The 12,962-nt window shown below is 47.6% G+C and overlaps 1 protein-coding gene across 9 annotated transcripts in view; it reads left to right on the top strand.

Annotated features, from left to right (window-relative positions):
• Positions 1–12,962, top strand: part of KCNT1 (potassium sodium-activated channel subfamily T member 1) — a 131,536-nt gene that overhangs the window by 105,600 nt on the left and 12,974 nt on the right. For all 9 annotated transcript variants that reach the window (XM_072124637.1, XM_072124639.1, XM_072124640.1 and 6 more), the window contains 10 exons: positions 477–560; positions 1,180–1,274; positions 3,672–3,852; positions 5,820–5,984; positions 6,122–6,258; positions 6,917–6,980; positions 7,925–8,033; positions 8,270–8,378; positions 9,965–10,114; positions 10,239–10,468. In XM_072124637.1, the coding sequence (XP_071980738.1) occupies positions 477–560; positions 1,180–1,274; positions 3,672–3,852; positions 5,820–5,984; positions 6,122–6,258; positions 6,917–6,980; positions 7,925–8,033; positions 8,270–8,378; positions 9,965–10,114; positions 10,239–10,468 (1,324 nt within the window). The remainder of the gene's footprint in view (positions 1–476; positions 561–1,179; positions 1,275–3,671; positions 3,853–5,819; positions 5,985–6,121; positions 6,259–6,916; positions 6,981–7,924; positions 8,034–8,269; positions 8,379–9,964; positions 10,115–10,238; positions 10,469–12,962) is intronic.

The raw sequence follows: 12,962 nt of genomic DNA, 5'->3' as shown, positions 1-12,962 counted from the left end.
CGAGGCTCCTGGGAAAGAAATGGAAATTTACCATTGCAGAGGCGGAACGGAAAGTCTACAAAGACAAGGGGTGCTGCGGGAGGGAGGAGGGAGCTGCACGGATTACAGGTCACAGTCGTAATCCTTTAGAAATGTTACTCTACACAGGGAAAGCAGTGTTTGGTATAGGATATGTGTGATCAGACCTTTGTGTATGTTGTTAGTAGCAGCAGGACTGTGAAATATGGATTTATATTCCAGGGTTGTACTGGGGTGGCGTGTCCTCACACTGCTTTGCTCTTAGCTCTCTGCCTAGACCTGCTCCACAGTCCTTGATGAGACCAGATTCTCATTCCCATTTTTCACTCCCGGTCTCTGGCGATTACCACGAATCGCCAAGAATTTGTGGCAAATCAAATTGTTTATGAACATCTGATCAAAGTCAAAGTCCACTTTTTCCAGTTTAATATCCACCCCTTTCTCTCTTGCTCCTCTAGATATTTTGGCCGCCTCTAAGGAATCTGTTTATCCCAGTTTTCCTGAACTGCTGGCTGGCAAAATGTGTCTTGGAGAATATGATCGTAAGTACTGATGGCGTCTGGGATGGGCTCAACAAAGTAGAAGGTGACTTAGATGCAGGGGAGGTAATAAGCACAAAGCTCCGCCCCCGAGGAACCCATGATCCAGAAAGGAAAGCTTGAAGGAATATTCTAATAACGGCAGCGGTGGCCCCTGCACCAGACAAAACTCAGTGGGGCAGATTTACTTACCCGGCCCATTCGCGATCCAGCGGTGCGTTCTCTGCGGTGGATTCGGGTCCGGCCGGGATTCATTAAGGCAGTTCCTCCGACGTCCACCAGGTGGCGCAGCCGCGCTGAAGAGCATCGGAACGCACTCAAGTTCACCGGCCTATTCTTAGTAGCTCCGCGACACTTTTTTTTTTTTTAAACGCGGCGGTTTTTCCGAATCAGTCGGGTTTTTGTTCGGCCACGCCCCCCGTTTTCCATCGCGTGCATGCCAGTGCTTATGCGGCACAATCCGATCCCGTGCGCCAAAATCCCGGGGCAATTCGGGGAGAAATTTTCGGGGAAATATTCGGGTAACATGTCGGGAAAACGCGAATCGGGCCCTTAGTAAATGACCCCCAGTGTGTTGCTTCATGTTGTGCCCGCGCTCCCTAATATCCTTATTATGTTTCAGAATGACCTCCACCGTGCCATCCAGAGGACGCAGTCAGCCATGTTTAATCAGGTGATCATTCTGATCTGCACCCTACTGTGCCTTGTGTTCACAGGGTAAGATGTTATTTCTCCATTCAGTGTCAATTTCTTATAACCTTGATACCCCCGCAGTGCCCCCTGGTGGTGGGATCTGGTGCATTAAGGAGTCTCGGGGAGCAGCACGTGGTAAGGTGTTATGTAACCTCTGGTGCTCCGTGGCACTTGTGCCACTTATAAGGAGGCGCGCGACTCTCCTGCCTCCCCCCAGCCATTAGTGAGGGGGGAACACTCATTAAGCTTTCCATCCAGACATGAAGGGTCAGGTAAGATCCTGCGTCATTGCACCATTAAGGACACAGCAGCTTCACTTAAAGGGGCGTCTAACAGGTCAAGTGCAGCAGCATCATTCCCTAAGTAACTTGAGTGCTCCGGGATGACGTCAGCGAGGACGCGGCTCCTCAGAACACCATTCACACCTACAGATTACACCAGCGACGCTGCTCGTACAGATCATGACATGAGAATACTAGGAACCTGAATCATTCATCACTGAGATGAGAGAACGGGTCATAGTACAGAACCAGCAACGCCATAGTCCATACATGGGAGTATAAAATGCTGCAAACTTGTATGACCAAGGGGGTGGGACTCATCTGTCCCCATCCCTGAGCTGTTTACAACCACAAGGTGGCGCTCTCTGCATGTACAATTATACAGCATGCAGATGGCTCCCCCTAGTGGCTGCTTTAGGCTGTCACAATTATATTACTGAAAGGGACTCCATCCACCGAGCCATGGAAACTGAAGAATGTGCTATGTAGTGTCCCTGGGCAGCTGTGTAATCATACCTGTGGTGTTAGTAGCAGCAGGACTGTGAAATAGGGATTTGTATCCCAGGATTGTGTGTCCTCACACTGCTGTGCTCTGTGCATTAAATTGAAAGCTACAGCAGCCACCCAGCATAGGGGAAGGATTGTAGAGCAGTTTGGTGCAGAGAGTGAAGAGCGCAGCAGTGTTAGGACACATCCCTGTGGCCTTGGAGAAGCTACTATCCTGAAAATAAATGCAATTTTTACAGTCGCTACATCTGTGAGGGCGATCAGCTGCTCGTTTATGCATAAAACATGTGACATAGATCTATAAGTATAAAATATATATCTCCTCCTCTACTTGTCCCGGAGAATTGCGCAGTTTTCTGTGACGCGGTTCATCTCAGTGTTTGCCCCTCGTTGGTTTTGTCCTTTATTCCTGCCCCTTGGATTAATACCTGCGGTGCCAGGTAACAATGTACATATTGTGTATGACAATACCGCGCCAGGCCTGCGCTATATATAGAGCGGAAATATCATCCGCCTGTACGAGCTGTGCGTGGCGGCAGTCATCGCCCTCTGTAATATGACGGGTAATCATTGCCAAGTGGCACCGTGTGGGTGTAGCTCCGCGCCCCTGGCCCTACAGCCCTGTACAATAGGGGACAATGCCTCGTGACTCACCCATATTACCAGGTCTGCTCTCCATTAGTCATCACTTGTATTAGTCAGAAATACATGAATTTCAGATATTTTATTATACAGATGTGTTGTCATGTGCAGAGGCAGCCAGGAGATGGCGCCGGGTACTTACCCCTATGAGAGGGGGTTGTTAAACAATTATATTACAAAAAAAAAAGTATTTCTGTACTATTACTAACATCTTCTTGCTGTGAATAGAAACATTTACATTCAGAATCTATCAACTCTGCATAGACCTAATGCTTCTCACAGCTGAGGGTCTGCTGCAGTTGCCCCCAGTCCTAGCTAATGGATGCAAAATGCTGATTTTATTTATCAGTGGTAATTGATAATAATTTATCAATAGTCTAAGCCATCAGCACTCAAAGGGTGGGGGTCTGACTCCTGACTTTTTATACGGGCCACAACACACTTTACCCTCTATATAAGCAGGTACAGTGCCATACACTATAACTTAGCTACAATATGCTATATCTGCAACATTTACATTCACTGATGGCAAGCAGAGAACTTAAAATGAAATGAAACTGACTGTCAGATATTGTCATCTGGTGGGGGCACCCTGCGGGGGCAAGATGGTGGGGGCCCTGGGGTGAGCGCCCCGGGAGCTCCGCCTATAATCCGGCCCCTGAAAAACATAAATCATAAGAAACTTCCAGAACCAGTGCTAGGATCTTTGTAATATACTTTCCTCACAGTCTGTAGGATCTCTGCTTGTAGTCAGTGAGTAGCATCCTATCATTCAGGGAATAACAGCAGGACAGACTTACATTCCCTGCACGTGTCCATTCACCTACTGCAAGCAGAGGTCCTGAAGATCTAATTGAGTAATACAGATTGTACATGTGCACACGACATGACGGATGTGATGAATATGATTCATTACATAGAAGTGCTATGATGTAGTAGCACATGGAGCGCCCCTTGCAGTCTCACTTTGGTCTGCCCTTCTCTCCTGCAGGATGTGTGGTATCCAGCATTTGGAAAGAGCCGGGGAAAACCTTTCACTATTCAAATCCTTTTACTTCTGCATCGTCACCTTCTCCACGGTGGGTTATGGGGATGTGACCCCCAAAATCTGGCCCTCGCAGCTCCTGGTGGTGATTATGATTTGCGTGGCGCTTGTGGTGTTACCTCTGCAGGTAAGTACGAAGCGTCTGTCTGCATGAATACTAGCCATGGGTTGTGTCATTCTTCATTCCTCCTCTGGGGGTGCTGTGACATTTGCTCACAGCTTCTCCTACACCCACATGCCCTCCCCGTTGTACCACTGATCAGATGGTGTTGCCCTTTAAGGCCCGGTATAACATCGGACAGGCTTATGATTCTGCGCCGCTCCTGAATCTTTGGCTCATTTCTACTTGGGTGATTTAGTGACAGGCTCCGAAATCATCAGCAATTGGCGCCACAGACGGCACATACAGGAGCTGTCAGCGCGGCAGTGACAGGGTTATTGAGGCATGGCAGGACGCTGTACAGACCTGGCAGCACCATCACTGCCTGAACACCTTAAAGCTTTTGCTTTCCATTGATGAATCTTCCATCATCCAGATCTCCTGAACACTGGTGATATTATCAATATGAGAGCCCAACCCTGGACAGGTTAGGGGTCATAGGCTCCTTAGGTTTGACCATTGACCTGTCTGAAAGGGCAGTCGCCCCCACCCTACGTCCTCTCTTCCCAGACCTTGGCATTACATTACAATACCCTGCTTTCTTCTGGAAACAGCGCCACACTTGTGTGCATGGTCTGTTAGTGGAATTGCAGCTCATTGAGCTCGGCTGCACTACCAGACACATCCAAGGGTGGCGCTATTTGTTTGCTGGAAGGAAGCGGCCATGGCTTTCTAATCTCATACAGCTCCTTTAAGACTTTTTCTGGAAAGAAAAATCCATGGAGAGCTCCCATGGTGAGAAATTGTCATCTCCTCGAGACGAGAGGCATCTAGGGAGATACTTCAGGATCTAAATGAATAAGAGGAAGTAAAGCAAAGCCGAGGCAGAATCTAAGAATACGAGGTCACATCGTTTTACGACTTGGGAATAAGAACTAAAACGTGGAGGGAGATGACCGGGGGAAGGAGAAGCGGTGGAGAAGATGGACATTGGAGTGGTGCACAGAGCTGTTATGCATAGTTATTCCTTATGTTTCCTCTAAACACATTCATGCTCGGTCTGGCTGAGCATGCATGTGTTTTGTATGTTCTCTCCCTGTTTGCATGGGTTTCCTCTGGGTCCTCCAGTTTCCTCCCACACTCCAATACATACTGGTAGGTTGATTAGATTGTGAGCCCCATTGGGGACCAATTTGGCAAATTCTGTGCAGCGCTGCGTAATCTGTGTGCGATATATATATATATAAAGGAATTATTAATTATTATTTTTTTGAATGAGAGAGGGAATTAAGATGCTGCCACAGTACAGGTCACTAATTGGTGGACCCAGATGAACACAGCACCACCCGTATTTTAGAGGCTGTCCATGATCAATGCAATTCTCATGCATTTCTATGACGTGGCAGATGCTGTGCGCTGGAACAGCCACATAACTGGAGATTTCACTGTCCCCAATAGTATATAACAGCACCCCCTCAATCATCTATTAATGATCTGTGTTGTGGATACATCCTATAATTTGGGAAGGGTAAAGTAACTATAAGGAGTACAAGGCCCCTGTACCAGATGGGGTCCTATAGCCACATAGAAAGAATCTTGTCCTGTTAATCCTGTTGGTCAGGGTTCACACATTGCACATTGCATCCAGGTTTTTTCCCTACCTGATGATAATTTTGGGTGCAGCAGAAAACCTCATGCACTGCGGTATCCAACATATACAGCCCCAGGCATAAAACACCTCATAAAAGAGTCATAAACCAGAAGAAATAAAACAAATCTAGGAATATAAAAACATAACAATCGCTATAATAAACACTGTAAAAAGATTATGACCGAGTGAAATGGCTGTAAAATTCAGCAAAGAGACAGAAAAACGAATAAAAATGATAGAGCTCAGAGAGAAGCCTCCATAAAGACAGGACATAAATGGTCATCAGAAGAGAGAAGCCGTGCTGCGCGGATGTGTTTTATAAAGTTTTGGATTTTTGTTGTAGTTTGAGGAGTTGGTGTACCTGTGGATGGAGCGGCAGAAATCTGGAGGGAACTACAGCAGGCACCGGGCCCAGACGGAGAAGCACGTGGTCCTGTGTGTCAGCTCCCTCAAGATCGACCTCCTCATGGACTTCCTCAACGAGTTCTATGCGCACCCTCGGCTCCAGGTACCATCACTCCATAGGAGCTGCTAATATGACACCTACTGGGTGCTGACCCCCAGTCATACATCTCCTGGAGGTCCCTTCCCTGTCCTGGTGATAAATTTTAGTTTTTCACCTAATCTTTCTCTTCTTTTTTCCAGGATTACTACGTGGTGATTCTGTGCCCAACAGAAATGGACATCCAGGTCCGACGGGTTCTGCAGATACCATTGTGGTCCCAAAGGGTCATCTATCTCCAAGGGTCGGCCCTCAAAGACCAAGACCTCATGAGGGCAAAGTAAGGGCTCGGACTAAGGTGCTTGTATGTCACCACTGGTTGGGAGGGTCAATATCTATTGGACGGGAGATGGAGCAGCAGTTTCTTGCCTTGGATGCTGTGATTTGGTACCCAGAATAATTCCCATTGTGCTTAGAGAGGATAATAGAGAGGAACGTCTCTTACTCTGGAGGAACGCTCCTCTCCTGCTGTCTACAGGGACAATAAGTGACCAGACATCTCCCCTTCATCTAGTAGTTGTACACACCCTGCACAATCTTCTCCTGAATCTGTGTCATTACCTGGAAGTGTCGGGGGACTCGTCACACATTACACAGATAATGACTGCAGCTTTCTGGGTCATTACTGATGTGAGACTCCAGATGATGGAGTCGTGTCTCAGCCTCCCCCATGTGTTACCCTGAGTATACACTGACCCCACTATCGCTGCTCAGTCTGTAGCCTCCTCCCTACTTAAAGGGGATTTCAGCAATGGCTGCTTTATACCATAAACAGCGCCACACCTGTCTACAGGTTATGTGTGGTATTACAGCTCAGTAGTATTGAGGTGAAGAGAGTGCAGGTCATTACACATCTGTCGGTCCGGAGCACTTCAAGACCCCTCACCACCTGACCTGCATGGCCTCAGCTATAACAGATGGATCTCTTCTTCTTACAGGATGGACGACGCTGAAGCTTGTTTCATCCTCAGCAGCCGGAATGAGGTGGACCGCACCGCTGCAGTAAGAGCCAACCTACATGTCATATCCATCACCTGTCCTCACCTGTCCACACGTCCTATCAGAACAATCAAGCGTAACTGTAAAGTTATATTTTAACAAATTATTATATTTGATTTGCCACAAAGTGAAGTGGGCGGAGACTAATGTATGTTAGTCTATGACCTTAAGCTGAGGCCAGTTAGCTTGCCCACAGATCCCATGATGCATTGTGTTCTCTCTCAAAGTAATAAATTCATTTAGTTTCCCACAAGTAAATCCACTGAACACTGCACAGTGCACATACAGGATGTATATGGTGACTGGCCTGGCGGCTTCCATCACATGGAGGAGCAGGGAACATGTAATAAGTGGAAGAAATCCAAGTACAGCACTTACATGAAGTCTATAGCATGTGCTGTGTGAACACTAAGGGTTTATAGCTTATCTGCAGAAAGCTGATACTGCTGATGACAAGGTGGGGCAAGGGAGCAGCATGAGGAGAGAGACAGAGAAAGCTCAGTAGAATCACAGACTAGGATGGAGGGACTCAAAGGAAACAGGGGAGATCTTGTACCTTATTATTCTGTGCTGGAGACATATGCATTCACACATCCAGCTCTGCTTCATACACAGAGAGCTCAGTCACATGACCTTCTCCTCCTGTGAGCAGGAAGCAGCAGCTCATCCCCTCCCATGAAATTACTGATAAACAAGCTACGGTCTCATAGGGCTTATCAGCACATGGAGAGGAGGCAGCCATTGCAGCACTGAGGTAATGTGAGGGTGATGGCACAGAAACTGCTGCATATAGGTAACAAAGTTGTTTTCCATCCCAAGAGCTATTGCTTTGTGGAAAAAAAACCTTTACAGTTACTCTTGAAATGCTACAACCCATAAGATATCTGCAGTAACCCATACATACCAGTACATCCCCCTCATCTTCATCTGCCCTCTCATGTCTGTAGGACCATCAGACCATCCTCAGGGCTTGGGCTGTGAAAGACTTTGCCCCCAACTGCCCCCTGTATGTCCAGATACTGAAGCCCGAAAATAAGTTCCATGTCAAATTTGCAGGTAAGTCGCACTTTACTTACTCTTCTGTTGTCTGATGGTAGAAGACGACGAAAGCCAGACACAGGGTTTGTTTCTTAGTCTGTCACCATAGAGATATATAGGTCTGCATAGGAGCTGTATATACAAACCTGTAGCACTATAAAATTGGTATCAGAATTGTAGATACTGGCCTTCTTCCACTAGAGGCGCTATACAATTAGTGATCACATGTTTTACTTTCTTTTTTTCAATTTCAGATCATGTGGTTTGTGAAGAAGAGTTTAAGTATGCCATGTTGGCATTAAACTGCGTGTGCCCTGCCACCTCCACACTCATCACACTACTCGTTCATACCTCAAGGGGGCAGTAAGTAGATAACTGTATATATCACACTGATTACGTCTGACTATGTTACCTTATTACATTAGCTAGAAGACTGACAACTTTATTTTGGGCTAAGCTAAACCTTCTGCTCTTACTCCACCCCCACACAGTATATTTCCCCCCTTAGTTCCTTCCATCTCCCCCTCACATTGTGGCCCCTAAACTCCCCTTTACATTGTATCCCTCTATTGTGTCCCCAGCATTTCCCCCCTTAGTAACCTCTGATCTCCCTTTTTTATTGTTTTTCCCTAGCACCTCTGCCTCCTATTGTGCCCCCCAGCAGCTCCCCCTCTTATTGTGCCCCCCAGCAGCTCCCCCTCTTATTGTGCCCCCCAGCAGCTCCCCCTCTTATTGTGCCCCCCAGCAGCTCCCCCTCTTATTGTGCCCCCCAGCAGCTCCCCCTCTTATTGTGACCCCCAGCAGCTCCCCCTCTTATTGTACCCCACAGCAGCTCCCCCTCTTATTGTACCTCCCAGCAGCTCCCCCTCTAATTGTACCCCCCAGCAGCTCCCCCTCTTATTGTGCCCCCCAGCAGCTCCCCCTCTTATTGTGCCCCCCAGCAGCTCCCCCTCTTATTGTGCCCCCCAGCAGCTCCCCCTCTTATTGTGCCCCCCAGCAGCTTCCCCTCTTATTGTGCCCCCCAGCAGCTCCCCCTCTTATTGTACCCCACATCAGCTCCCCCTCTTATTGTGCCCCCCAGCAGCTCCCCCTCTTATTGTGCCCCCCAGCAGCTTCCCCTCTTATTGTGCCCCCCAGCAGCTCCCCCTCTTATTGTGCCCCCCAGCAGCTCCCCCTCTTATTGTACCCCCCAGCAGCTCCCCCTCTTATTGTGCCCCCCAGCAGCTCCCCCTCTTATTGTACCCCCCAGCAGCTCCCCCTCTTATTGTACCCCCCAGCAGCTCCCCCTCTTATTGTGCCCCCCAGCAGCTATGGTTGGGGTCTAGAGCTGCACAGGATAGCGGCTCTGTGCACTGTAATGCTATACATCTGTTCCATCCACATCAGGCGGCCCCTATAGCAGTGGTATTATACACGCAGACATGTGTCCTCTGTGCAGCCGCTGACCTAGAAAGTGCCGAGAATCTTCCACCCGCCCATTGAATCTTTCATCTCTCCCTGCTCTGTGTGTGGTGATGGGTCTGCGCCTGTCATATTCACACTGCAATACCAGCACAGGAAAGGGTTAAGTATTGGTTCCCCTACCTGTTCTTACCCATAGGTAAGTCCAGGGGTGAGAGCTTTCCACCCCTGGATAGGGGGATGAGATAAAGTGGGACCCTGTCATTGTACATGACTCCGTCCATACTCTTCTGGTAGGTAGGTAACCTCAGTAAGTTCCCATACTGACCTGCACTTCATGGCCTGACTTCCATTGAGTTGTAGTGAAATGCATACATGAATGGCTCCCCCTAGTGGTGCCAGCATACAACCAGAATCAGACCAGATATCTACAGCACATGCTCCTTAGAGTGTGACCCTCCCTGAATTGTTCTACAGTCCTCCATCATATCTAGAAGATTCTCAATGCTCCTCCATGTTTTTTTCTACCCTGTGACCTGTACATTTAGGGAAGGCCAGCAGTCCCCGGAGCAGTGGCAGAGGATGTACGGCCGGTGCTCCGGGAATGAGGTCTATCATATCCGTATGGGGGACAGCAAGTTCTTCAAGGAGTATGAAGGAAAGAGCTTCACCTACGCCGCTTTCCATGCCCACAAAAAGTAAGGACAACCTGAGGCATCCGGGTAATGGTGGTTTCTTACAACGGCGCCACCTCATGGCCGCAGTGTGGAATGAGGACAGTCTCTATATATTTATCCTGCATGGATTCCTCCTGTGTAATAGGTATGGAGTCTGCCTGATCGGTGTAAGGAGAGAGGACAATAAGAGCATCTTACTGAACCCTGGTCCCCGACACATCATGGCCGCCTCCGACACCTGCTTCTACATCAACATCACCAAGGAGGAGAACTCCGCATTCATCTTCAAGCAGGAGGAGAAACAGAAGCGCAAAGGGAGAGGGATCTGTGGGGAACCATCCCGGCTACCAGTGCACAGCATCATCGCAAGCATGGGTATGTGCTACCTACATGACACTATTATACTCCAGAGCTGCACTCACTATTCTGCTGCTGGTGCAGTCACTGTGTACATACATGACATTACTTATCCAGTACTGATCCTGAGTTACATCCTGTATTATACTCCAGAGCTGCACTCACTATTCTGCTGCTGGTGGTGTCACTGTGTACATACATGACATTACTTATCCTGTACTGATCCTGAGTTACATCCTGTATTATACTCCAGAGCTGCACTCACTATTCTGCTGCTGGTGCAGTCACTGTGTACATACATGACATTACTTATCCAGTACTGATCCTGAGTTACATCCTGTATTATACTCCAGAGCTGCACTCACTATTCTGCTGCTGGTGCAGTCACTGTGTACATACATGACATTACTTATCCTGTACTGATCCTGAGTTATATCCTGTATTATACCCCAGAGCTGCACTCACTATTCTGCTGCTGCAGTCACTGTGTACATACATGACATTACTTATCCTGTACTGATCCTGAGTTGCATCCAGTATTATACTCCAGAGCTGCACTCACTATTCTGCTGCTGCAGTCACTGTGTACATACATGACATTACTTATCCAGTACTGATCCTGAGTTACATCCTGTATTATACTCCAGAGTTGCACTCACTATTCTGCTGCTGGTGCAGTCACTATGTACATACATGACATTACTTATCCTGTACTGATCCTGAGTTACATCCTGTATTATACCCCAGAGCTGCACTCACTATTCTGCTGCTGGTGCAGTCACTGTGTACATACATGGCATTACTTATCCTGTACTGATCCTGAGTTACATCCTGTATTATACCCCAGAGCTGCACTCACTATTCTGCTGCTGGTGCAGTCACTGTGTACATACATGACATTACTTATCCTGTACTGATCCTGAGTTACATCCAGTATTATACTCCAGAGCTGCACTCACTATTCTGCTGGTGCAGTCACTGTGTACATACATGACATTACTTAACCTGTACTGATCCTGAGTTACATCCTGTATTATACTCCAGAGCTGCACTCACTATTCTGCTGCTGGTGCAGTCACTATGTACATACATGACATTACTTATCCTGTACTGATCCTGAGTTACATCCTGTATTATACACCAGAGCTGCACTCACTATTCTGCTGCTGGTGCAGTCACTATGTACATACATGACATTACTTATCCTGTACTGATCCTGAGTTACATCCTGTATTATACCCCAGAGCTGCACTCACTATTCTGCTGCTGGTGCAGTCACTATGTACATACATGACATTACTTATCCTGTACTGATCCTGAGTTACATCCTGTATTATACACCACAGCTGCTCTCACTATTCTGCTGCTGGTGCAGTCACTGTGTACATACATGACATTACTTATCCTGTACTGATCCTGAGTTGCATCCTGTATTATACTCCAGAGCTGCACTCACTATTCTGCTGCTGGTGCAGTCACTGTGTACATGACATGACATTACTTATCCTGTACTGATCCTGAGTTACATCCTGTATTATACCCCAGAGCTGCACTCACTATTCTGCTGCTGGTGCAGTCACTGTGTACATACATGACATTACTTATCCTGTACTGATCCTGAGTTACATCCTGTATTATACCCCAGAGCTGCACTCACTATTCTGCTGCTGGTGCAGTCACTGTGTACATACATGACATTACTTATCCTGTACTGATCCTGAGTTGCATCCTGTATTATACTCCAGAGCTGCACTCACTATTCTGCTGCTGGTGCAGTCACTGTGTACATACATGACATTACTTATCCTGTACTGATCCTGAGTTACATCCTGTATTATACCCCAGAGCGGCACTCACTATTCTGCTGCTGGTGCAGGCACTGTGTACATACATGACATTACTTATCCTGTACTGATCCTGAGTTACATCCTGTATTATACTGATCTCCATTAACCCAGTAATGTCCGGTAACGCCAGTCCTGCTCCTGTAGGATTCTGTGTGGAGTTCTGCGCTCTGTCGCCGGTGTATATGGAGTCTGTCGTCTTGAATAGTTTGCCGCCCCCCTCATTGAGTTTCCTATAGAGACAGAAGATGAGGTGTGAAGAGGTCTGACAATGGAAGATGCACAGTAATTACTCTGAATAGAAGGCGAGCGGAAAACCCGGCTCTGTTCCCGAGTCTCTGTGGGCGGAGAACACACAATACATTGTGCTGCAGGAACGTATCCCGCAGAATAAAAATAGAGCCGGGAATCGGAGACTCTGTTGCCAATTACCCCCTGTGGCGGTTACCTCCACGCTCGGGGTTTGTGATGACCGGAGAAGTCGTCACCTGTGATCCTAGTCATAGGCCATAAGTTGTGAATCCCCCTTTATGTTTAGAGACTGTTACATTGTTACATTAGATTTGTACTTGTATAATGCGCTGTTCTTGGTTCTGGTGTCACACGGTAAGATGCGTCCTTCATAGATTTCCCCTGAATGTCACGTCCTGGAGCGGCAGCCCCTATGC

Source organism: Engystomops pustulosus, chromosome 9 (assembly GCF_040894005.1).
Source record: "Engystomops pustulosus chromosome 9, aEngPut4.maternal, whole genome shotgun sequence".
Lineage (NCBI taxonomy): Eukaryota > Metazoa > Chordata > Amphibia > Anura > Leptodactylidae > Engystomops > Engystomops pustulosus.
The sequence above is the reverse complement of the archived record's forward strand: the minus strand, read 5'-3'. Positions and strand labels throughout refer to the sequence as shown.